The 26,635-nt window shown below is 44.5% G+C and overlaps 1 protein-coding gene and 2 pseudogenes across 3 annotated transcripts in view; 2 read left to right on the forward strand and 1 right to left on the reverse strand.

Annotated features, from left to right (window-relative positions):
* Positions 1 to 13,484: 13,484 nt before the first annotated feature.
* Positions 13,485 to 26,635, reverse strand: part of ACER1 (alkaline ceramidase 1) — a gene marked incomplete at both ends in the record, with an annotated part of 32,076 nt that continues 18,925 nt past the window's right edge. The window contains 5 exons of the mRNA XM_080917394.1: positions 13,485 to 13,653; positions 13,887 to 14,024; positions 16,831 to 16,968; positions 17,495 to 17,636; positions 17,717 to 17,831. Of these exons, the coding sequence (XP_080773520.1) occupies positions 13,485 to 13,653; positions 13,887 to 14,024; positions 16,831 to 16,968; positions 17,495 to 17,636; positions 17,717 to 17,831 (702 nt within the window). The remainder of the gene's footprint in view (positions 13,654 to 13,886; positions 14,025 to 16,830; positions 16,969 to 17,494; positions 17,637 to 17,716; positions 17,832 to 26,635) is intronic.
* On the forward strand, positions 22,967 to 23,432 carry LOC308420853 (large ribosomal subunit protein uL23-like; annotated as a pseudogene). The gene has a single exon. The product of its transcript is annotated as a large ribosomal subunit protein uL23-like (transcript).
* LOC308420854 (melanoma-associated antigen 10-like) lies at positions 23,595 to 24,718 on the forward strand (annotated as a pseudogene). Its single transcript has 2 exons — positions 23,595 to 23,678; positions 23,827 to 24,718. The product of its transcript is annotated as a melanoma-associated antigen 10-like (transcript).

Here is a 26,635-nt window from a genome sequence, read left to right on the forward strand (position 1 = left end):
AGCAGCATGTCCTATTCTTACTGAGGACCATGGTTTGGATCCCAGCTGCTTGTCAGGCAGATCACAGCCACACGTAACTCCAGCTTCCAGAGAACATGTTAGTTATGTCTCTATTGCTATGACGAAACACTATGACCAAGGGAACATAGAGAAGGAAGTGCTTAATTCGGGTTATAATCTCAGATGGCAGGAGTTCATCATGGCAGAGCAAAGGCATCAAGATAGGAACCCTGGAGAGCTCAGGTCTGGATCCACACATAGGAGATAGAGAGCAAAATGCAAATTTCAGGAGTCTTTCAAACCATCAAAATTCAATCCCCAGTGACCAGATCCTTCGTGGTTCTGCGTTTCAGCTCTCCTCACTGTGTCTGGATGCCACTGGAACACCATATATCAGAGAGGGAAGGGTGAAGTCCAAAACGGGTTGGGTCCAAACTCTACCTTTCCCCCTGGAGCATCAGATGGTGCTACACGTCAGGCAAAGAAAGGGAAATGGAATCCAGAATGAATGTGGTGGTTCCCTGTCTCCTGCTTAATCTTCCTCTCAGGGTGTCCAGACCCAACTGCACACCAGGCTGAAAGAGCAAATCAGAGCCTGGAAGGGACAGGACCCTGAAGTGGGAAATTAAGGTTTGTTTGGAAAGTCTGTTATGTTGGATGGTGATTTGACTGGGCAGACAAGTGAAGGAGTGTTTTCCTGAAGCACACACAAGTGAAAGGTTTGGTTGATTGATATTGCTGTTCTTCCTATGGAGTTGCAAACCCTTTCAGCTCCTTCAGTTCTTTCTCTAGTCCCCATGTTCAGTCTGATGGTTAGCTGCAAGCATCCTCATCTGTATCAGTATGGCTCTGGCAGAGCCTCTGATGAGGCATCCAATAGTGGCATCAGCAATAGTGACTGGGTTTGGTTGGTGTATATGGGATGAATCTCCAGGTAGGGCAGTCTCTGGGTGACCTCTTCTTCTGTTCCTGGTCCACACTTTGTCCCTGTATTTCCTCCCATGAGTATTTTGTTCTCCCTTCTAAGAAGAACTGAAGCATCCACATTTTGGTCTTCCTTCTTTTTGAGCTTCATATGAGAACACTTGATGTTAAGAAGGAATATAAATATAATCCAACATACGGTGGACGATGCTGGATGGTATTAATATTCCTTCCATTCCTTAATCGTTAATTGTGACTTCATCAAAAGAAACACACCAAAGACTTCTGATGGTGTTCTGGTGGTTTCTTGCTGCTTTCCCTCAGACTTGGGCCCATTGGCAGAGTGGTGTCAGCTGATACAGACTCATGTGGTGTTTTGCTAAGACAGACAGACAGACTCATGTGGAGCTTTGCTAAGACAGACTCATGTGGTGTTTTGCTGAGGCAAGACCCAGGGAGGATATGTGACATTTGGAGGGAGTATAAATCAGACCCAATGAACAGTGATGGGGCTTGCATGGCTAGCTTTGCAATGTTCTGTTGGTCTCATGTCTTCATCTTTGCCAATATTCACTTCCATTGAGAGAGGCACAGCTGAGAACCAGAGAACTGGCATCCCTGTTGGTCCTGGTTACTCCTGCTGACTTGTGATGATTTGGCAGAGGTCTGGCTGTTTCTGCTAGGCCATGACACTGTTGCTGACTCGTGTTTGCTATCCTGACACTACTGAATCAGACTGCTGATATATATCCTAACAACACAGATTGGATATGCTCCAAAAAACCTATTTCTAAACAGGTCCGCCTCCTCTTAATACCCTTTCTTTTCCATTATCTCTGGTAGGGGTGGGCTAGAAGGAGGTTTAAAGCATTTAAGAACCCTTTTTTAAAAGTAGGATTTGAAATTTCAGGCCTACAGGTGATGTCCAATGTGCCTTAGGCATAATGGCTAACTCTGCTTCTAAAGAGGTAGAGGAAATCGCCCATTGTGAGAGGTTAGCATTGTTGCCTAAGGAGATTGGCAAAATGACAGCTACTGCTGCTGGGTGGTCCTGGCTTGCTCCCAGAAGGATTTTTGTTTGTTTGGTTGGTTGGTTTGGCTTCATAATTTTCATGTACACTATTTTTTATTTTTATTAAGGGGAAACTGGACATTTCTCTTCTCTTAGAGTAGACTGCAGAGCTGGTTGCACACTTAGAGAGTTTGCAGATAGAGGTAGAAGTGCTTGGAACACAAAAGGGCCATGAGAGCAGCATACTTCAGGTACTAACACACATTTTCACTGCCAAGCGCCCAGAACACCTACATGAAACCAGGGTCAGAGAAGAGCAGCACAGGAACAAGGGGGAGGTGTTCAGTCCAGTGCACCACCAGAGAATTTGCTTGGGCCTCTGCAGGCACCTTCAGTCTTTCCAGTCTTTGTGCAGCATATGCTTGCCAATGGTGGTATTCCTGACATAATGACATGACCCAGTGTCCGATAGACATGCTAAACCATTTTAAAGAGGCTGTGGTACTATAAGGCTTGTACTCTCCTTTGGTTAAAGAAATGCTAAATAACTCGACTACACAGTGTAGGGTGATCCTACCAGATTGGAGGGGATTGGTGTCAGCTCTTCTAGACAATGGGTGTCATGGTGGACACAGGAAGTTACAAAAATAGAACAATGAAATGTAGCAAGGGGGATAAGTGTTACTAAAGACCAGTGGCTTGGTGAAGGGGTTATGCTGACTTACAAGAACATATCTAATCTGATGGCGTAATTGAAACATGTCAAGTTGCAGCTTTAAGAGCTTGGAATATGACTGAGGAGCCTGGGGGGGGGGGGAACCCACCTCTTTTACTAAGATAATACAGGGTTCTGGAAAAGCTTTTACAGAATTCTTACAGAGACTTGGTTCAGCTACCAGACAGCCATTGATAGAAATCTTGGTCTTTGAGAATGCAAACATTGAACGTAAGAGAGCAATCAGACCATTGGAAGCTCATGGAACAGATAAGGGAGACACCTGGTATTTGTTCTCAGGAGCGTAATGCCAATCGCAGCTAGAAATATCAAGAATCAAAATGCTTGATGTTTTAATTATGGTCAGTTTGGTCATTTCCAAAGAAACTGTAAGACTAAAGGATTCAGAACAAAAATAACAGATATATTGACTCTAGAGAATATGGTAGTCACCGAAGAAAACAAGGAGGTTCCAGTTGCTACAAGTTCCAAAGGCTTTCAGGGTATCATAGCCACTGTGGAAAAGAAAACATTGCTCTAAGGATTGCTGGCCTAAGAGAGACATACAAGGTAACCTCTTGCCTTCAGGAAGCAGCTGAGGGGCCTTTCAGCTCAAGCCCTACAGCAAACAATACGAGCTGTTTTCCTGTGGTCAGTCAGGAGGTACCAAGCAGGCAAGAAAATCAAAATTAGGTATTTCTAATTGTATGCACGTTACAGAAGGAAGCTTTGGACCTGGCCACAGATACCCCTCTTACATTATCTTTAAAGGTTGAATGTTATAAGGTAACCACTGGTGGTTTGGGTCCTTCAGGGACAGTGGGGATAATTTTGGGAAGAAGTGTATTAACTTCTCAAGGATTTATTGTGTATCCAGGTGTAGTAGATGGGGGACAGCAAGGAAGACATAAAAATCATGTGAAATAATCAAATGTGAAAAGGGAGAAGCAAATAGAAGCAGGGGATACACTTGCTCAGTTGTAGTTGGTCCCCTACATCAAGGCAATGCTGCTCCTGTTGAGTAAGCAGTGGCGTTGGGGAGCACTGGGAAATGTGTGCTCTGGCAAACAGTGGTCAATGATCAGAGACCCAAATTACTGGTACAAATGAAGGGTGTGGACATAGAAGGGTTGATAGATATAGGAACTAATGTTAGTATACTTCCTCAAAAATCTTGGAATTCAGATTGGCCACTTCAGAAGGTTTACACACAATTTATAGAAATGATAAATCATCACAAATAAGAAAAAGTGTCAAATGGATTACCTGCATGGGACCAGAAGGGCAAACACGGAAGTTGAGACCTTAAATGGCTGACATCCTCATAAACTTATAGAAAAGGGATCTTTTACAACAATGGAGTACTCAAATTAATATTCCTGCAATTCCAGGGACAGGATATGAGGAAATTAGGGTGATGTGGTAGAGGATCCTGGGGAAGGTATTAATACAGGGGACAGAAAAGAACAATCACAAGCTGTGCCCATGGTAAAAAACAGGACATGACCGGGACTGAGTTTCCAAATTTATAAACAGGGCCACTGCTGACACACCAACAGCCTTGCCCCTAAATGGTTATCAAACAAGCCTCTCTGTCAAGAGCAGTGGCCCATGACAAGAGAAAAATTATAGACACTTAAATGACTGGTACAAGAGCAGCTGGAGGCTCAACATATAGAAGAGTCTACCAGCCTGTGGAATCCCTGTGTTTGTTGAAAAAGAAGTCAGGTAAATGGAGGTGATAAGAGATTTAAGAGCAGTTAATAAGGTAATTCAACCAATGGGTCCTTTACAGTCAGGATTTCCTTTACCATCTTTGTTACCAAAGTCATGGCCTATAATAATAATAATTGACTTGAAAGATTATTTTTCACAATACCCTTGTATGAATAGTACAGGGAAAGGCTTGCTTTCTTAGTACCTACTTTGGATAATAGTCATCCACTAAAGAGATACCACTGGACGGTACTTCCACAGGGAATGTTAAATAGTCCAACTTTATGTCAGTATTTTGAGCAACAACCATTAGAAATAATACATAAGCCAAGCACTCAATCTATCATTTATCATTATATAGATGACATTTTGCTGACTGATTCTGACAAAGAGACTATGTTTAAGGTAACAACACAAAGAATTCTGCCATTCTGGTGGTTACAGGTCATCACTTAGTTATTTACGTTATTGTCTTAGGGTTTACTGCTGTGAACAGACACCATGACCAAGGCAACTCTTAAAAGGACAATATTTAATTGGGGCTGGCTTACAGGTTCAGAGCGTGAGTCCATTATCACCAAGGTGGAAACATGGCAGCATCCAGGCAGGCATGGTGCAGGAGAAGCTCACAGTTTTACATCTTCATCTGAAGGCTGCTAGCAGAATAGTGGTTTCCAGACAGATAAGGGTCTTAAAGCCCACACCCACAATGACACACCTAATCTAACAAGGCCACACCCTCTAATAGTGCCACTCCCTAGACCAAGCATATACAAACCATCACAGTTACAAAATCAATCAACAAACATTTCAACCACAAAGGGTACAGACCCATAGGGACCAACTGCAAACTCTTAACAATGTTAAAAACTTAATGGGAGAAATTAACTGGCTGAGGTCTACAATTAGACTACGTACATATAAGTTAAGGCATTTGTTTCAAACAGTACAAGGAGATTCCAATTTAAACAGGCCAAGGTGTCTAACAGCTGAAGCAGAACAGAGTTAACTCTTGGAGAACAGAGACTTCTAGAGCATGCATGGATAGAATTGATCCTGACCTTGACTATATTCTGATCACTTTACCCTCGACTCATTCTCCTGCTGGGCTCATTATGGAAAGGGAAGATAGTTATAGTTATTTAATTTATAGTTATATAAATTATAGAATGAATTTTCTTAGCTTATAAACAAAGTAAAAAAATTGAAGACACACACACACACACACATATATGATGTCTGAATTAATTATAAAAGGTAGAATAAAAGTACATCAATTGTCAAGAACAGATCCAGCTGAAATTGTGGTACCTCTTACAAATGCTGAGATTATGTCATTATAGGTGATAAAATGTGAATTGGCAAAAATCTTGGAGTAACTTTTTGGATAAAATTAATAACAAATATCCAAAAAGCAAATGTATACAGTTTATTAAAATTGATTTGATTTGCCCATGTATAATAAAGAGAACACCAATTCCAGAGCTACCAAAATTTTATATTGATACAAACAAGATAGGGAATAGAAGGTTATAAGTCAGACAAAATAGGCAAGGTGCTCAAAAGTCCATATACATTGGTTGAAAAATCAGAATTGTATGAAATCCTTATGGTATTATTAGACTATCCTGAATCTCTTAGCATAATTACTGATCCTTTATATACTGAAAGAGTTGTTCTGCTAATAGACACTGATGAATTTGTACCTGATAACTTAGGATTAACTTTGTTATTTATACAATTACAACAGGCCATCAGAAGTAAAAATTACCGATTACATATTACTCATATTAGGTCTCATACAGGTTTGCCAGGTCCATTAGCTCAAGAAAATGAGAAAATTGACCAATTACTAATAGGAAATGTGTTAGAAGCCTCAAATTTTCATGGGAAACATTATGTTAATGGAAAAGGTTTAAAGAAAAAAAATTTCAGCACTTGGCAACAAGCCAAAGAAATAATGAAAAAAAAAAAACCGTCCTACGTGTTTTCGGTACAACCAAATGACACTACCTACTGGTACTAACCCTATGGGTACCAAAAGAAGTGACATCTGTCAGATGAGTGTTTTTCATTTTGCAGAAGTGAAAAACAAAAGAATATACACCAAGCCATTGACACATACTCAGGGTTTCAATGGGCTTTTGCTTTACATTCTGAAGAGGCTGATTGTGTAATTACACATTTATTGGAAATAATGGCAATTATGAGGACATCTGCACAAATTAAATCTGACAACATTTCTACATATGTATCTAATAAGATGAAGCAACTTTTTGCATATTACAATATAAATCATGTCTCTGGTATACCACAAAATCCACCAGAACAAGCAGTTATAGACAGAGCCAATCATACCTAAAAAGAGATGCTTATTAAACAGAAAGGGAGAGTAAAAACCCCCAGGCACAGACTAAATAATTTAATGTCTGATTCAGTAGTGTCAGGCTAGCAAACACGAGTCAGCAACAGTGGCATGGCCTAGGAGAAACAGCCAGACCTCTGCCAAATCATCACAAGTCAGCAAAAGTAACCAGGACCAACAGGGATGCCAGTTCTCTGGTTCTCAGCTGTGCCTCTCTCAACGGAAGTGAAGATTGGCAAAGATGAAGACACGAGACCAACAGAACATTGCCAAGCTAGCCATGCAAGCCCCATCACTGTTCATTGGGTCTGATTTATACTCCCTCCAAATGTCACATATTCTCCCTGGGTCTTGCCTCAGCAAAACACCACATGAGTCTGTCTTAGCAAAGCTCCACATGAGTCTGTCTGTCTTAGCAAAACACCACATGAGTCTGTATCAGCTGACACCACTCTGCCAATGGGCCCAAGTCTGAGGGAAAGCAGCAAGAAACCACCAGAACACCATCAGAAGTCTTTGGTGTGTTTCTTTTGATGAAGTCACAATTAACGATTAAGGAATGGAAGGAATATTAATACCATCCAGCATCGTCCACCGTATGTTGGATTATATTTATATTCCTTCTTAACATCAAGTGTTCTCATATGAAGCTCAAAAAGAAGGAAGACCAAAATGTGGATGCTTCAGTTCTTCTTAGAAGGGAGAACAAAATACTCATGGGAGGAAATACAGGGACAAAGTGTGGACCAGGAACAGAAGAAGAGGTCACCCAGAGACTGCCCTACCTGGAGATTCATCCCATATGCACCAACCAAACCCAGTCACTATTGCTGATGCCAAGAAGTGCTTGCTGACAGGAGCCTGATATGGTTGCCTCATCACAGGCTCTGCCAGAGCTTTACTGATACAGACCAGGATGCTTACAGCAACCATCAGACTGAACATGGGGATCCCAATGAAGGTGTTAGAGAGAGGACTGAAGGAACTGAAAGGGTTTGTAACCCCATAGGAAGAACAACAATATCAATCAACCAAACCTTCCAGAGCTCCCAGGGACTAAAACACCAACCAATGAGCACACATGGAGACACCCAAGGCTCCAGTTGCACACGTCGCAGAGGATGGCATTGTCTGGCATCAATATAGGAGGAGAAGACTTTGGTCCAGTGAAGGCTCATTTCCTCAGTGTAGGGGGATGCCAAGGCACTGAGGTGAGAATGGGTGGCTAAGAGTGGGAGCATCTTCATGGAAGCCAGGGGAGAGGGAGGGAAGGGGGGAAGAGCATTACATTTGAAATGTAAATTCATAAAATATCCAATAAAAAGATTAAAACAACAACAACATGTGTCCTTTCACGTATTTGCTTTGGCTAAGTATCCTTTCACCTCTGTCGGCTTCAGTGAAGCATTACTTCAAGTGTCTGCTTTATCAGAACAGCTTTCACTTGTGTGTGCTTCAGGAAAACACTCCTTCCCTTGCCTGCCCCATAAAACACTATACAACATTACCGACTTTCCAAACAAACCTTACATTTCTACTTCAGGGTCCCTTTCTGGTTGGGACCTCCTCTCCCCAGGATGTGGAGAGGCATCAGCAGTGGCCTTCTCCAAAGGTCTTACCGTGTTTAAATTTCTTTATTCAGGGGTGGGTTTGAACACATACATTTTATTTGGAGTGAATCAAAGGGTACGTAGTTTGGGGGGGAAGAATAGGGGAATATCCAGTGAGGGAAAATGTCTTTGCCTGAATTTTCAGGTACTGAGGTACTTCATTAGCATGGGGAGACAGTCAGGGTGCTCGGATATATGGCTGACTACCTGTGACTGCCTTGCTGGGGGCCATCTGATTACATGTTGTGAGGCAGGCCTAGAGAAAGAAAGGAGCTGGTTTTATCCTGCCAGTCCCAAGTTTTGAGATTTCCGAAGTTTGACTATGTCCTCTACCTTACCATGTTTCTTGTGGTATGGTCCTTCTCCTCCCCTCTCCTTACACCTTTCCACCCCTCACACTAGGTAGGAGAAAAAAGGGGATAGAGGGAGAGAGGGGTAACGCTATGTATAGACTACTTCTTGCTGATTAGGGGAGTCACGTTTCTTGGGGCAAATTTGATGTTTGTTGTCAGGATATCTAATTTCTTTTTGTTCTTTTGTTTCTTCTACTACTTATCAAACCACAACCAACCACCGATTAGCCAACCAGCCCCCCCCCCATATATCCTCTGAAAAGTCCCCAGAATTCCAAATGTCACACAATTGCAAGAAAAAATATTTGCAGCTGGCAAACGTGTGCCCTTGCTAGAGGACATGTGTCCTTTCTTCTGTGGACAGTCTTAAGTAGCCCCATATTCCACACCTGGGATTTATATTAGTGCACTCTTATATTTCTATGTTTTTTTAAGAAAACAAAATTCTCACCACAACACACCTCCTAATTCTTCCCAAACAGCCTGCCAACTGGGAAACAAGAGTTTAAACTGATGAGCCTGTTGGAACCATTTTCAGTCAAATCCTCCATAGGATCTGACACACTTTCTGGCTTCCACAGACACTTGCATGCATGTGGGGCACACACACACACAGACACACAGACACACACACACACACACACACACACACACACCTAATAGATAAATAAATGAGTCATGATGGCACACACTTTTAACCTTTAACTCAGGAGGCAGAGCTCTGAGTTTGAGTCTAGCCTGGTCTACAGAGCCAGTTCATAGATATCAGGACTACACAAAGAAACCTCTTCCTGAAAAATCAAAAACAAACCAATAAATAAATAAATAAATAAATAGATAGATCACTTTTTATAAGATAGGGTTTCTCTGTGTAGCCCAGGCAGGACTGAAATTCATAGAGCTCTACTTGCCTTTGCCTCCTGAGTGTTGAGACCAAAGGGGTGCATTACTACCACCCAGCATATTTGTTATTCTGCAGTGTGTTGTGTTGTGTTGTGTTGTGTGTGTGTGTGTGTGTGTGTGTGTGTGTGTGAGTAAGTGAGTGTAAGTAACCTGCATCCTTCAATAAAAAGAGCCCATAACCATTCCAGGCCCAAGAAAATAGATCTCCTATATTATAACTAAGATTTGAGCCATCTAGATCAAGAGTTCAAGGCTATCCTTGGCTACATGGAGAGTTTAGGGCTAGCCTGAAACCCTGTATCAAACAGAAAGAAGAATAGAAAGAAATGGGGGAGAGGAGGGAGAGATAAGTAGGAAGAGACAAGAGCAAAAGGCAATTTTGGGGTTTGGTGCAGTTGTAACTAATCCTGTCAGATCTCTCTGACATCTTCTTGGTACATGACCCATGATTTCCCAATACTGAAGCAGGATGCCAAAACTCCAGTCTGATCAGAGTTCCACCTTGAGACAGTAACCTTCAGGACCTGCTGACTCCTGCCTGACCTGCTGACCTTGTGCCTGCCACTACCACCCTCTGCTGGTCGCTTTGGGTTTACCCCAGAGTCTGACTCCCCATTTACTACATTTAATATTTTTTAAACTTGACCTTGTAGATGATCCTTCAGGAGAATTTTTGAGACCCTTCTTCCTGGCCTCCAAAGTGTTCTGTGTCTCAGTTTTCCGACTATCACAAATGTTCGCAGGGCCCTTTGATGCTGAGAAAATGTGAGCAGGCTGAAGTAAAGCCCAACGGCTCAGACGAGTCCTGATGCTGAGCCCACTGGGGACAGTCCTCTGCATTGGAGCCATAGATGGCTTTGCAGAAAAAAAAAAAATATATATATATATATTTTTAAATATATATATATATTTAAAAAGCTGTGTATAGTGAATTCCAACTATCCATCTAGTACCCTAGAGGTTAAGACAGAAGGGTTGCTGTAATTTTGAGGCCAGCTTGTGCTACACAGTGAGTTCTGGGACACATGTATGTGTCCATGTATGTATGGCTTCATGGTGACATTTTTCTCTTTCTTTTTCTTTTCTTTTCCTTTCTTTCTTTTTTTCTCTTTCTTTCTTTCTTTCTTTCTGTCTTTCTTCCTTTCTTTTTTTTTTTTTTTTGAGACAGACTCATGTAGCCCAGGCTGGCTATGAACTTGAGGGTGATCTTGAGCTCTTGTTTCTCCTGCCTCAGTCTCCTGAGTACTGGGATAACCTTTGATTGCATAGCAGAGGAACATTCTATATGGGAAAAAGGCACCTAGTACCATCACTACAGGTGTTCTTCTTATCCCCCTGCCTCAGAAACTCTGAGTGAGAGTCTTAACTTTTGGGGAATCAAACATGATGTCTTTCCCATAGGCCCAAGTTTGCTGATAATGTTGCAGGCTAAACCTGGCACTGGTGCCACGCTCCTTTAATTCCAGTGCTCAGGAAGCTGAAGCGGAGGGCAGCCTAATTTACACAGAGAGTTCCAGGACAGCCAGGGCTGTACAGAGAGACCTTGTCTCAGAAACAAAAGACAAAAATAAAAACAAAAACAAAAACAAAATCATAGGTTCACAGAATCACTTCCATCTCTCAGGACTGGAATCCATCCAGGAGACACAGCTGAAGAATATCTAGGTTTGAAAATAGACAGAAAGAACCCAGAAGGAGGTCCAAGTTCTACCCCCATCAAGGGAGTCCAACAAGCTCTCAGGAAGAAGAGGTCTGACACGAAGCCCAGTTTGTGTGTTCTTGGGTAAATCATTTGCCTCCTCTGAGCCTTGTCTCTGATGAGAAAGTATTCTTGTGTGTTTGAAGTGCTGCATGCCAGGGGGTAAGTAATATGCCCAGACACGAATTTGTGACACATGTCACAATCACCCCCAGATGTAGAATGCCACCCACCAGATGTAGAGTAGCCAGGCATGGTTAAGCATGCTTATCACCGTGGTACCCAGGAGGAGAGGCCAGAAGATTCAGAGGTCGGGGACACAGAAAAGCCCTGTCTCTAAACTCGGAACAGAGGCACCCCCTGCCTTGTGTACTCCTTCCTGGGTGAGCTGTGGAAACCCTTCCCTGTTGCTTCAGACCCCTTACCCAGGCAGGGACAGCTAGCCTGTCTCTCTTCCTTTGTCCCATGAAGCCAAGGAACTAGAGGGCTCCCTGTTTCCAAAAAGGGTACATCCATCTCGCCACCTGCAAGGGAAGCCTCTAGTGTGGCCCTGTGCAGCAGACCTTCAACACTGCCTTCTTTGGACCATATATCAGTGTCTCTGGTGCCCATGCAGTCAGCCTCCATCACCTCTACCAGAGTGTGGGATTCTGTGTCTGCTGTCTGGCAAAGAGGATGGCATCGTATAGGGAATAGTGAACTGAAAATAAAATTAGCCAAGTTCATTGTGGGTTATTTTATTTTACCTATGTGAACATTTGCCCGGACGTGTGCCCAAGAACCATGTCTGGGTGGTACCCACAGAGGCCAGGAGAGACTGGGACTAGAGGTACAGATAGTTATAAATGGCATGCCACATGGGTTCTGGGACTCAACCCTGGGTCGGCTACAAAGGCAGACAGGGCTCTTACCTGCTGAGCCTCAAGCACCGTCTTTGCACTTTTTACATCTTAAAACTATTGTGTGTTCACCTGCCACATTGTGTGTGCTACTGCATGTTTGTGAAGGTCAGAAGACAACGTGTAGGAGTTGGTTCTCTCTCGCTTTCTATTTTCTTTCCGTGCAAACTCCAGGGATCAAATTCAGGTCACCATCCTGGGCTGCAAGCCATCAGAGCCGTTTGAACCATCCAAGCAGCCCACACTTGCAACTTCAACTTGTGTAGGTGGATTAAGGGAGAGGTGGATGGCTGGATGTAAGAAAGGAAATAGATGGAAAGAGGAAGGAAAAGAAAGGGAGAGAAGATGGACGGACAGATGGATGGATAGGTTGGTGGCTGGGTGGCTGGGTAGGTAGGTACATGGGTGGGTGAATGGGTTGATGGTTGGATGGATGGATGATGGATGGATGGGTGGGTGGTTGGGCGGGTAGATGGATATTTTCAAGGCTATAACTGAAAACTTCACATACATGGGCTAATTTTAATCAACAGAAATTCCAGGAGGAAATGAAATTTTATTTACAAACAGCATTTGAAACATCACACCCCTTAGGACTTTGCAAATTAAATACTGTGAAACAGAAAGTCAAGCTTTGGCAGGTCTAACTCTGTGTCCTTAGCCATCATGGGAACCCTTTTCCCAGTACCCTTCCCTCTAAGTGACTAGAATAGCCACCATGCTCCCCTCTGACACACCCTGTCCCATAATGTCACCCAGGTTAACCCTCTTTTCCTCACTCGTTGCTCTCACGTTCAACACCATGCCCTGGGTGCATGTGGTGGTTCAAAGAGGTCTCTACACACACCTGTCTCTATGTGGTAGGGCCTAGAATGCTATCTGGATACTACCCACTTTCCCAGAATACAATCAGGACCCAGTTGAATCTGTAACACTCAAAAACAGTCCCAGATGTGCAAGCTGCCAGAGAGCAAGCATATGCTTCAAGCAGGCTCTGTATCAGCCACACACCCACCCACCCCACCCACTTCAGTGGCCATGGAGAGGCTGTGGTCTCAGAGGCAGAAGTAGGACACAGGCTAGTTATTCCACACACCAGACAGACCCTGCCCCTCAGTCACCAAACTAGTACCCTAAGCCACTAGTAAGTCTATCTGTGCCGACAGAGCAGGGCAAAGAGCATGGGTGAGGACCTGCAAGTGTGCCCGCTGAAAGCCTGGTCCTGCCCTGTATCCTCAGAACACAGGAGACTGGGTGGCTGGTTGGAGAGCAGAGACTACAGCAGAGCTCAGCAGTTCTTGTCATTCTCCTGGATCTCCACATAGGGCAGCCCAAAGAGCCAGCTGTCCCGGGGCCAGTAGTGGACTTTCAGGGTTTTATCTGGCATCTCGTACTTGGCGTCCACCAGGGCCATGGTCACGATACCATAAGGAAAAGTGATGCTTATGAGGACATGCCTGTGGTTGAGAGAGGGTGGGGTAAGAAACCAAGAAGTGCCCCAGCCCTACCTAGTCTTCTCAGATTTTCATGGCTGTGGTGTCTTTAGTTCCAGGCAGCCAGTTGTAACCTCTCCCTACCACTCTACATCCCAGTGTCTGGATCTTCCGTTCTTGTGCCCCAGACATTCCTCTACAGCTCTAGCATCTGAACCCTGACTTTGGGGGTCTTGGGACCCAAGGGGGTATTTTACCAAATGCTATGCAGGTAGAAGAAGTGAATCCGCTGCCAGAAACTGCAAAGTACACGGTCACTGATCCAGCTGGCCAGGGCAGCGGCCCATAAGATCACAGAAATCGCAATCAGATGCCGAAGATCTCCATTGGTAGTCCTGGGGACAAAGAGAGGACCTGGGTTGAGGGTGAGTGGTGGGTGGATGGATGGATGGGTGGGTGGATGGGAAATATATGGGCGAATGGGTTGGTGAATAGACAGATGGACAGTTGGATGGATGTTTGGATGGTGGGTAGGTAGATGGATGGGGACTGAGTGATAACGTGGATGGGTGGGTTTTAAAGTGGGTGAATAGATGGTGGGTAGGTGGATGGATAGATGGATGGATGGATGGATGGATGGATAGATGGATGGATGGATGGATGGGTGGGTGGGTGGGTGGATGGATGGATGGATAGATGGATGGATGGATGGATGGGTGGGTGGGTGGGTGGGTGGATGGATGGATAGATGGATGGATGGGTGGGTGGGTGGGTGGATGGATAGATGGATGAATGGATAGATAGATGGATGGATGGGTGGGTGGGTGGGTGGATGGATGGATGGATGGATGGATGGATGGATGGGTGGGTGGGTGGGTGGATGGATGATAGATGGAGAGGTCTAATGAATCATCTGCATTAACACAGAAGGCAGCAAACTAAGTGGCTGATGGGAAATTCATGTATCCGAGAGATGTGTCTCATAGGTTGGGAGAGGAACAAGTGATATTTTCAAGGGAGCTGGTGTTTGCTGTGAGTTGGCTCTAAGGTGTCTCCCAATGACTCTTGTGTTAAAAGATCTGTCTTTACCTTCACTTTGTAGGGAGGTAATGTAACCTTTTAGAATTGGGGCCTAGAAAAGATCTTCTGTTCACTTAAAATGTGTTCCTGAAAAGGCTTATGGGAACCCCAACCCAAGTCAATAGAGTCAAGCAACCAGTACAGAAACCTCTAAAACCATGAGTGAAAACAGACAGACAGACAACAACAATTAGCCCAAGCCAGATGTGGAAAGACACATTCATTGTCTCAGAACCTGGGAGGCTGATGGAAGAGGGTCACTCAGATTTTGGAGGCCATACTGAGCAACAGAGTGAAGCCCTATTTAAAAAAAGAAAAAAGAAAAAGAAATAGAAAGAAAAAAACTAGAATATTTCGTCTCTATCTCTTTTTCATTCTCTCTCTCTCTCTCTCTCTCTCTCTCTCTCTCTCTCACACACACACACACACACACACACACACACACACACACACTATATCTGCCTGTATGTTTCAAGCTTGCTTCAAACTCCTAGGCTAAACTAGTCCTCTTGTTAGCATCACAAATACCTAGGACTATTCAGGTCTATGTCCTGTGAGGTCATGTGGGACTCGTCTTAACCCTTTGTGCTGTCTCAGCTGTGTTATAGCAGCAGAGCTAACAACAGTGCTTACTGTGTGCTAATAGTTAAGACTCAATAAGGTGTTGGGGGAGTAGGGGGTAGGTTATATGGGGATGTGTATATTGGTGTGGGTGTGTGTGTGCACAAGTGCACATGGATGTGTGTACTCAGGAGTGCAATAGGGCAGTGCATTTTTCTGGTAATCATGTCTTCAAACAACTCAAGACCAAAATGTAGGTTCCTGATCAGCAGAATAAAATCCAGATGCCCAGGAGAATGTTCTAGAGATGAATGAAAAAGCTGTCCTGTATCAATAGACATATAGGTCTGTCTTCCAGTTGGCCTGACTAATGGCCTTCACTTGTACTATTCTATAGTTTCTGTTTAACATGACCAGTGCTTTATTTGACCTCTAGTCGGTTTGACTTATGGTTTCTGGCTGGATAGATCTATGGTTTCCATTGTCTTTATAGTTTCTGGTTGATTTTGTTAGTGGTTTCCAGTTTCCTATAGTTTCGTTGGCTTGACCTTTGGTTTCTGGTTGGATTGGCCAATAGTTTAGTTTGTGTGAGCTATGGTTTCCAGTTGTTTCACTTACAAGTTTTGTATAGCTTGACCTGTAGATTTCAGTTGGCTCAACCTATGTACACAGTTGGCTTAGTCTATGGATTTAGTCAGCTTGAACTGTAAATACTAAAAGGTAAGTGAAGAGGACAGGCTCTGGGCTGCAAGATGGTTCAGTAGGTAAAGGCGCTTGCGGCTAACCTGACAACCCCAGTTGGATGGACGGAACCCACACTGTGGTACGCAGATACTGTGAGATGGACATAAATAAAAATAAACTAGTATAAAATATATGGTTTGGGTTTTCAGGACAGGGTTTTTCTGTATAGCCCTAGCAGTCTTGGAACTCGCTCTGTGGACCAGGCTGGTCTTGAACTCATAGAGATCTGCCTGCCTCTGTCCCCGGAGAACTGGGGATTAAAGGCGTGTACCACTAGCACCATTACAGTGTATGTTTTAAGACAATGTTTGCAGGCTGACAGACTGCTCAGAAGCCTTGCCCTTTCTATTCACAGGTCAAAATGGGGAATGAGTGTCCCCTCCAGAAGCCTAGAATTAGAAACTCTAAAAGCACACAAAACTGCTGAAAAGTACATAGCCCCAAAGGGGAACAGAAGGAAACTAAGGCAACTGCAACTGCCACTCGCTTCCTAAAAAGCATTAGCAATTGTTTTTCTTTTTTTTTTTTTTTTTTTTTTTTGTGGTGCTAGGAATAGAACCCACATACTAGAACATATTAAGCAGAGGCTTTACACTTGAACACCTAGCCCAGTGTGGGATTCTAGGCAGGACTCCACCCTGATCACGCCCCAGCCCCTCACTGGGGGATTCTAGGCGGGGCTCCACCCTGACCCCACCCCCAGCCCCTCACTGGGGATTCTAGGCAGGGCTCCACCCTGATCAGGCCCCCAGCCCCTCACTGGGGGATTCTAGGCGGGGCTCCACCCTGTCCACGCCCCCATCACCTAGCACTCACTTCTTGTACTCTTCTCGCACAATGTAGAGGATGTGGATGGCGATGCTGTTGAGGGCATAAGCATTGACTGTGGGCTTCACGAACGTCAAGAAGGTGCTGATGATAGTAGTCATAATGACAAGGCAGCTGAAGTAGAACCTGAGGGTGAGACAGGGTGGGAGTGTGTCCCAGAGTTGACGGACTCAGCGAGGTCACCTTGGGCAGCCAAAATAGATTCAACAAACCAAGAGCCTCTGGGTTTTCTGGGGTCTGCTCAGGAAGAACAGGATTTAAGAGAACGCAGGTGTACCAGGCTAGGACTAAGGAGCCTGAGGTGGGCTAGGAAGATAAGGAGGGGTCAGGGAACTTAACGGTGGGTAAGATCAGGGAAAGGGAGGAGTTCAGAAGATAGAGAACAGATATCTGGGTAAAGATTATGAAGGTTCTTTGGATACAGAAGACCCTTAGTATGTGTTCCTTTAATTCCCCTCCCCACAGCTGACTGGTATGTGGAAACCCAAGGAAGTTATGAAGGATCTTTGGAAAATTCATGGGTGGCCTAGGGTTGGGAAGAAATTCAAGGCTCTCTCAAATGGTACCAAACTGATGATCAGAGTAAGGGGAGATGACACAGAGTCCACGGAAAGTGCAAGCCCACCCTGGCCACTCAGTGTGCCTGCTCTACCTGTTCCCCTTGAGGAATTTGGGGAAGTAGCAACGGGGCATCCACACACTGTATCCACTGGCCAGCAACCACAAGATGGAAATCTCATCCAGCAACTGCCCCAAAAAGCTGAGCGTCATGTGGAAATACATGGAGAACAAACCTGTAGGAGAGCAGAGGCAAGTAGAGGCTGTCAAGAGGAGGGACCGTTTTCAGAACACTTCCCCAGCTTCACACACGTACCTATGACCATGAAGAGGACTGACACTCCGTAGATACCCCAGGTACGCTTCTGGGCATAAGGGTGCATGAGGAACATCATGAGGGGCCCAAAGATGAGGAAGAACACATTGCTGAACTGAAGGAGAAGCAAGAACAAGGCTAGTAAGACAAGAACTGGCAGGAGCCCCTGTGCAGCTAGGACTCATTCCTAAGTGCTCCATCGCATGGGCTGTCCAGGAATGAGCCGAAATTTGTCCTAGTTCCCAGCTCATCTTCCCTGATTTTAGGTTTTTGTTCACTTGTTTGTTTGAGACAGGGTCTCACTATAAGAGTCTGACTGTCTTGGAACTCGCTTTGTAGACCAGACTGGCCTCAAAGTCCTAGTGATCCACCTGCCTCTGTCTCCTAAGTGCTGAAATTAAAGGTGTGTACCATCATGCTTAGCTCTCCGTTTATTTTTATTAGTATTACTGGCCTTTAACCCTAGCACTCAATAGGCAAAAGTAGGTTAATCTCTATTAATTCAATCAGCCTTGTCTACACTGAGAATCCCAGGCAGCCAGGGTTGTTACATACTGAGACACACACACAAAATAGTTATTATTACTAAAGGAACCCTGGACCTTGGGCAGACCACTAGAAAAAAAAACCTACCCCTAACAAGAACCCCAGAGACCCATTTGGGGGAGTCTGAGCAGAAGCTTCATTCCTGACCACACCCCAACCCCTCACTGGGGGATTCTAGGCAGGGGTTCTATCTCCAAGCCTGTCCTTCCTCTCCCCCACTGAGCCTGGCCATCTTTGAGCCATCCCTATATTCCACCCATTATCCAACTGGTCCCTTCATTTACTCAGGGAAAGAAGTATGGATGACCTACTAAATCTTTTTCACATGTTCTGCCTCACTTTCTTCTTAAAGGAAAATTCTAAATTTGTGAGCTCTGTAATTGTGGACTAAAAATATTCAGGACAGGGCTGGAAGGATGATGGCTCAGCAGTTAAAGAATACTAGCGATTCTGCCAGAGGTTCTGAGTTCAAATCCCAGCAACCACATGGTGGCTCACAACCATCTGTAGTAATGATATCCAATGCCCTCTTCTGGTGTGTCTGAATATAGTGACAGTATATTCATATACATTAAACAAATAAATAAATCCTTAAAAACAATATTCAGGACAGGTATAGTGAAGCAGGCCTTTAATCCCAGCACTCAGAAGGCAGAGACAGATGGATCTCTGAGTTTGAGGCCAGACTAAGCTCCAGAGACCCCTTTCCAAAAACCAAAATACGCTGGGTGTCATGGTGCACCCTTTAATTCCAGTACTTGAAAAGTAGAGGCGTATCTGTGAGTTAGAGGCCAGGCTGGTCTACAGTGCAAGTTCCAGGACAGCTACACAGAAAAACTCTGCCTTGAAAATACAAAACCAAATTAAACTCTCTCTCTCTCTCTCTCTCTCTCTCTCTCTCTCTCTCTCTCTCTCTCTCACACACACACACACACACCAGGAAGCATTCAGTATAGTAATACCCATAATCTCAAGTCATGTATTTCTAATCTCCTGTAATGTTCTGGGGGCTGAAGCAGGACTGTCAGGAGTTCCAAGCCATCCTGGGCTGTAGTGTAAGACCCTGTCTCCAACACAGAGACAAGGAAAACGTGGCAATACCTATGCATACAATATGCATCTGCCTCAGCAGATTATCTAAAGAATATTTAAAGACTACGTACGGGGAAAATCAACGTGTTCTAAACTAAAATTGCACCATTGTATAAGAGACCTGAGGGCCTGAAAGAGGGCTCAGGAGGTTGAAGATGCTTGCTGCTAAGCTTGATGAGCTGGATTAGATCCCCAGAACTCACTCCCACAGATTATCCTCTGATGCTCCTCCCACCACAGCCTCTGGCTGTGAGCCAAAATAAACTCTTAAATCGCTTTGGCAAAGTATTTTGTCACAACCACATGACAGGTAACTACACAGATCTCTGACTACCATCCCTGCTTCTTCACCCTCAGCTAAACCATGATGTGACCTGGTCAGCCATGTAGGAGGTAAATCCTAGAGACAACAGCACCTTACTCATACTGATCTAAGTCTCTGCTTTCTTCTCTTGTAGCAAAAATGCTAGTCAGGCTTCCTCGCAGCTACATACAATCGCCCAACTAGGTGTTAGCCAATAAGATACAAGCATATCCATAGCGTCCAGGTTGTGTTCCTAAAGATTTCCACATCCTTTCCCTCCCCTCCACTTCCCTTCCTTCCCCTTTCCTCTCTTTACTTCCTTTCTTTGTTGGACAGGTTTCACTCTGCAGAGATTTGGCCAGCGTCCACATGGCCATTCACAACCATCTTTGGCTCCAGACCGAGGGGATCAGACGCCCTCTTCTGGCCTTTGCAGGAACTGCATGCACCATGATCATAAAAACACTCATACACATAAAATAAATTAAATACACCTAGAAAAATTTAAATGATTCGCTTCCAGACACCTCAGAGGTATGTGCTCTATGCCTTCACCCACTGCTCTCCATCCCCTCCTGGTGATCCGAGGTCTCTCCCTCTGCATTTCTGCTAGGCTACTGGTCTTCAGACTCCCAGGATCTAGCATCTCCATTCTCCCAGTGCTGTTTTGTGCATGTTCAGCAATGCCCAGCTTTTTATGCAGCTGCTGTGGATTTGATCTCAGGCCCAAATACTTGAGGAGCATACTTACCTCCTGAGCCATCTCAGGGTGCTTTATTGAGTCACAGTTAATGGGTATGAGAACCAATCCTGCACAGCTTAGTCCTGAAAACTCCATGAAAGCCATGAGGGAATGAAGAAAAGACAGACACACAGACACAGAAAAGCTGGGATCAGGTGGTTCATGCTCTCTGCTGGAGATGTAGCAACAAGTGCCACCAATATATTCAGAGCGTTTATCGTACTTGTTGAAATGGAGGAGGAAGGCTTGTGTGGTACACAGCTGAGCAAGGTAGTTCAGCTGATCCTCACGGACTTCTCTATAAGGAAGTGGTCTCAAATTATGGAGACCTCAGAGGAGGAAGCTATGTGCTGTGATTTGAATATGCTTGGCTTATAGGGAGTGGCACTATTAGGTATGGTCTTTTTGGAGGAAGTGTGTCACTGTGGGGTGGACTTTGAGACCCTCCTCCAACTACCTGGAAGACATTTTTCTTCTGGCTGCCTTCAGATGAAGTTGTAGAACTCTCAGCTCCTGCACCATGCCTGCCTGGATGCTGCCATGCTTCCTGCCTTAATGATAATGGACTGAACCTCTGAACCTGTAAGTGAGCCCTGATGAAATGTTGGTGTCTGTTCACAGCAGTGGACACCCTAACTAAAACACGATAGTTGCTAATTTTTGCACACACTGTTGTCATCCACACCAGACCAGCTGGGCCAGTTCCCTGAGCCTCGTGGCAGAAGGTTTTCCCACTTCCTTGGGTGTGAAGCATTGTAGTCCTTGGCCCGCTGTGGTCCTGTTGTCAACCATACACACACTTACTCTGAGGCTCATGCTTGGGGACTGAAGTGGCATGAGCTTTAGTCCCTGCCACCTTGTTCACTATCATGAGGCTCTGGAATGACACTTACTTCCCCAGCATTTATATCTGACCTGTGACCGAGGCACAGTCGCATCTCCAGTACTGCTCACCAAAATGCCCAGGACCTACTGGAGCTGAGGGCTTCTACATCTTCATCTGAAGCCTCAGTGGCTACAGTTTCTGCCAGGTTAAGCCTGTGGAAGTGGCCTGTGCTTCTGAGACCAGAGAAACAAGCTGGACGACTGCACTGGGGGCTCCAGAGACGGCTTAGTGAGTAAAGGTTGGTGTAGCTGCCAACAGATGCCCATGGGGAAAGTCTGCAGTTCTTCAGTGGCTTGGTTGGCAGAGAAGCTTGGCACATGGGCCGGCAGACTAATGTAGGACAGGGGAGGACTGGACTGGCCCGAGGGGCAGAGGCAGCCACCACCATGTGCCAGCTGAGCAGCAGGAGCCTGCTGACCCAGAGGACAGCAGAAGGGACATTTTTCCAGAGCTGCAGTGTGACTAAAATGCCCAAAACTGATGAGTATTAAGTTTGAAAACAGTAAAAGATGAAAAAAAAATACCGGTGTACTAAAAAAATAGAAGTAATTAGTTTGAAAATAATAAAATGAATCTTTCAAAAGAAGGAGAGAGAGATTAAGAGAAAAACATTTTCTGTGTTAGAAAGTGGGAAACAATGACACGGTGCATGTGGACGCCACATAATTTTGTTTAAATTATCAGCATAGAAATAAATATACTTCTAGTAATGATTACAGTTTTATAGAAAAGCGAAATCAGATTTTAAAATATAATTAGATAAGAAAAAAGCTGAAAGATTCATGCTAAGTTACAAACAACATAACAAAAATTAGACAATTCGTTGAATCATAATTTTCAGGTAAATCCAATCTAAAATCAGTCCAGGTCCAGCCTCGGCATAGGATCAGAGTTCTCACCTGGCAGCAGGGATATCAGGGACGCTCATAGCAGACAGATACAGACGACTTTTCAGGTACAAACTGACAGGCAATTTTCAAGGCTTAAAGTTTCTCTGTCTCTCTGTCTCTCTCTGTGTGTCTCTGACTCTCTCTGTCTCTCTGTGTGTCTCTGTCTCTCTCTGTCTCTGTCTCTCTCTGTGTGTCTCTGTCTCTCTCTGTCTCTCTGTCTTTCTCTGTGTCTCTGTCTCTCTGTTTCTCTGTGTGTCTCTGTCTCTCTGTTTCTCTGTCTCTCTCTGTCTCTGTCTCTCTGTCTCTCTCTGTCTCTGTCTCTCTGTCTCTCTCTGTCTCTGTCTCTCTGTCTCTCTGTCTCTGTCTCTGTCTCTCTATCTCTCTGTCTCTGTGTGTCTCTGTCTCTCTGTCTCTCTGTCTCTCTGTCTCTGTGTGTCTCTGTCTCTCACTGCTCTCGTTCACTCGCAGCTTGAGGCTGCACACACTCTGCTTTTCTCCTGTGTGCTTTTCTTTTCTTGAACTGTCACACTCCTACACACCTCTGTGTGTTCCCCTTTCACACACCCTTCACACACACCGTATGCACTCTCCGTTCACTCACCCCACTCTCTCCACACACACACCTACCTCGCGTGCACCTCACTCGATCCTTTCTCTTGCCCCAGTCTTTTATTGATACTCCAAAAAGCAGGTAGAAAAAAAGACATCGTACAATCATTGCCAAATCAAATTCAAAAGAGTGACCACATCCCACAAAGAATCAAAAATTACAATTGTCCTTTTCGCCAAGATGGCACCAAAAGTGAAGAAGGAAGCTCCTGCCCCTCCCAAAGCCGAAGCCAAAGCCAAGGCCTTGAAAGCTAAGAAGGCAGTGCTGAAAGGCGTCCACAGCCACAAAAAGAAGATCTGAAAGTCACCCACTTTCTGGTGGCCAAATCCTGCGGCTCCAGAGGCAGCCAAAATATCCTCGAAAGGGTACACCCAGAAGAAACAAGCTGGACCACTATGCTATCATCAAATTCCCACTGACCACCGAGTCAGCCATGAAAAAAATAGAGGACAACAACACGCTTGTGTTCACTGTGGGTGTCAAGGCCAACGAGCACCAGATCAAACAGGTCGTGAAGAAACTCTATGACATTGATGTGGCCAACGTCAATACCCTGATAAGGCCTGACAGAGAGAAGAAGGCGTATGTTCGATTGGCTACTGATTGTGAGGCTCTAGATGCTGCCAACAAGATTGGGATCGTCTAAACTGAGTCCAGATGGCTAATTCTGAATATACAGCTTGTTTTCACCATTAAAAAAAAAGGTTTTTTGTTTATGTTTTGTTTTGATTTTTTGGTTTTTGGTGTGTGTGTGTGTGTGTGTGTGTGTGTGTGTGTGAGACAAGACTATCAGGGTGCCTGTTATGCCATGCTTTCTGAATCCAGAAATGTGAGCCTGTCAAGTCTACAGTACAACCAGGAGCCCAGAGGGAACCTGGCTTCTGTGCCAGAGGTATCAATTATGACCAGGAATCCAGAATAGCCTCTTGCCTTAAGAACCTGGACAGTCAATGCATGTGGAACCTAATGGACTTTACCATCTGCAAGGCCTGTGAGTTCATCCCTGTCACCTGCACACTTTCCTGCTTCTGTTTCCAAAGAAACCCAGCGTGGATTCTCCTGAGCACACGCAGAATGCCAATCCAGACAGCACTGAGTTTCAAAGGAAGACAAGGGACCTGGAGGGTGCCCAGGTTTCTGGAGTTGAGGCAGGGGAAGTAGAGGCCTATGCCACCACCTCAGGACGGGCTGGGTTCATCCCAGAGTGCTCAGAGAGCTTCTCCACCTCCACCCCTGCCACTGCCATAGGCTCCACTAGCCTCTGGCAGCCAAGTAAGAGAAGTGTTTGACCCTGACTCCCCCAGGCAGGATGTACTCAATAGTAAAGTAATTGATTTGGTTTTGTTCTTGCTCCTTAAGTACAGGAGAAAGCAGCAGACATGTAAGGCAGAGATTCTGCATATGGTCATCTGAAGTGATGAGAAGCACTTCCCTGCAGTCTCTGCTAAGGCATCTGACTGTTTGGCTGACGTTTGGTCTTGACATAGTAAAAAGAAACCCCCGTGTCCACTTCTCTCTTGTCCATGCCCTCGGGATCCCCTGTGACAGGATGCAGCATGGTTTCCCAGGTGGACCCAAGACAGGCTCAGTAATCATTGTCCTAAGTTTCATCTTCACAGAGGACAATTGTACCAGTGAGAAGGTGTGGTGTGAATTGAATAACATGGCGCCGTATGCATGGAGAGATCATTTTGTGTATGGGGATCCATGGGTCCTCCTTACTGAGCATTTGTGCAGGAAGGGTGTCTAGAATGCAGACAAGTGCCAGACAGTGATCCTCCTGCCAGTGAGCATCAGTGGGGCCCGAGGGCACATGCTGAAACCACCAAAGTGAAAATACTGAAGTTGTTTGCTAGCATCGTTAAACAGGGTCCCAGGTCCTACCCCACTAGGTATGCAGAGGCTTTGAAAGATGAGATAGAGGGGGCCTAGGCCAGGTGCACCCAGAAGATGGTACCCTCTTCTAGTCAGTTCCCTCTGATGAGCGAACGTTCCAATCCACGGGCTGTTCCCATCCAACATCAGCTCAGAGTCTCTGTACTGATCCCTCATCTGAGAGCTGGAAAAGGGGCTGTGAGCCATTCCATTGTTCCTGTGCTGACTGTTGCTACCTTTACTGAAAGGCTCATTACTGGACAGTTTTAAGTTCATAAATGTCATCAATAACAGGAAAAAAAAGAATTACAATTGTTCCCTAAAGTTTCAAGCTTCCCCTATTCCCAAGCCTGTGGCCAAAAATAATAATAATTGCAAGCACCAGGCTGGAGAGAAAACTCAGCGGTTAAGAGCACTGATTGCTCTTCCCAAGGCCCTGAGTTCAAATCTCAGTAACCATATGGTAGCTCACAACCATCTGGAATGGGATCCAGCTTCCTCTTCTGGTGTGTCTGAAGACAGCTACAGTGTAACTTATATATAATACATAAAAAATATTTCTAAAATGGCAAACATTGTTTAAACTTTAACTTTTGACTCTAGAGCTCAGAGCTCCGAGGTCAGCTACTTACACTTTCCTGTAAAGCTCTAATGATAGATGACATGGGCAAAGCTGTCAGAAGAAAGAATCAGGTTGACCCTTAACTCAGCAGTTCCGCTAGCTTCTGTTTCTGCACATTGCACACAGTGACTCTTCTTACAGTCCCAGTGCTCTGACTTAGTTTTACTAGTGTATAGTTTCATGCATTCTATACTTTCTTATCCAGGAACTGCTCTCAGACGTTGTGCAAAACTTATTTCATAACTTCAATAGATGTTTCCTTTCTCGGGGTCCCAATGTTGGCTCTAATTCATTTTCTAATAATTTCTTCAAACTTTCTTCGAAATGGAACTAACATTGTGTAATTACTACATTGTTTCCAAAATGAGCACGCACAGCATGCACCTGGGCCATTGGGACTGCACTGTGCTGCAGCCCTATGCTTCAATTTTTAATTGTTTAAGAATCATTACATCGGGGACTGGAGAGATGGCTCAGTGGTTAAGAGCACTGACTGCTCTTCCAAAGGTCCTGAGTTCAATTCCCAGCAACCTCATGGTGGCTCACAACCATCTGTAATTGGATCTGATGTCCTCTTCTGGTGTGTCTGAAGACAGTTACACTGTACTCATATAAAATAAATAAATCTTTAAAAGTCCTTTTAAAAAAAGGAAAGAAAGAATCATTGCATCGAGGAACATCTAGTTTCACAGAATTCACAAGAGCAGAAGGAGAAAGAAATAGGCCAACGGAAAGCAGTCATGCACAAATGAAATCTATATAGCTGTTGTCCGGGGCTACGATTAGGAGAAATGGGAACAACTGTTTTTTACGAGGAGCTGCCATGGACTACTGATGTCTCCATCCCTGCCTGCTGCTGGCAGTCCCTGTCATGGTATGCTGTTCCCAGCAAAATCTACAGTGCCACTTTGTGACAAAACTACAAACTGGCAGTTCAAATCCATTAAAAACCTTAAAATGGTTATTCCAGCCAGAATAATGGAATTAGATGCAGATGAGAGAAATCTACAAAGTTATCAAGAATTTAAGTGGTGGCCCATAGAGACATTAGACTTAAAGAGATTTAAAGAAACAGTAATGACTTATGGCTTAAAATCAGCGTATGTAATACAGGTAGTAAATAACTCGACCACACAAAATCATATAATTTCAAAACATTGGAGAGTTTTGATGGCAGCCATCTTAGAACATGGCCCTCAACTACAGTGGCTAACATGGTGGAAAGATGAGGCTTCAGTTATGGAGCAATGAAATAGGACTAGAGGCATTGATATTGTCAAGGAGCACTTACTAGGTGAAGAGTTATATTCTGAATTAAGAGTACAGGTTATGCTTTGATGATATTATCTTAG

This window comes from Micromys minutus (genome assembly GCF_963924665.1).
Source record: "Micromys minutus genome assembly, chromosome: 5".
NCBI lineage: Eukaryota > Metazoa > Chordata > Mammalia > Rodentia > Muridae > Micromys > Micromys minutus.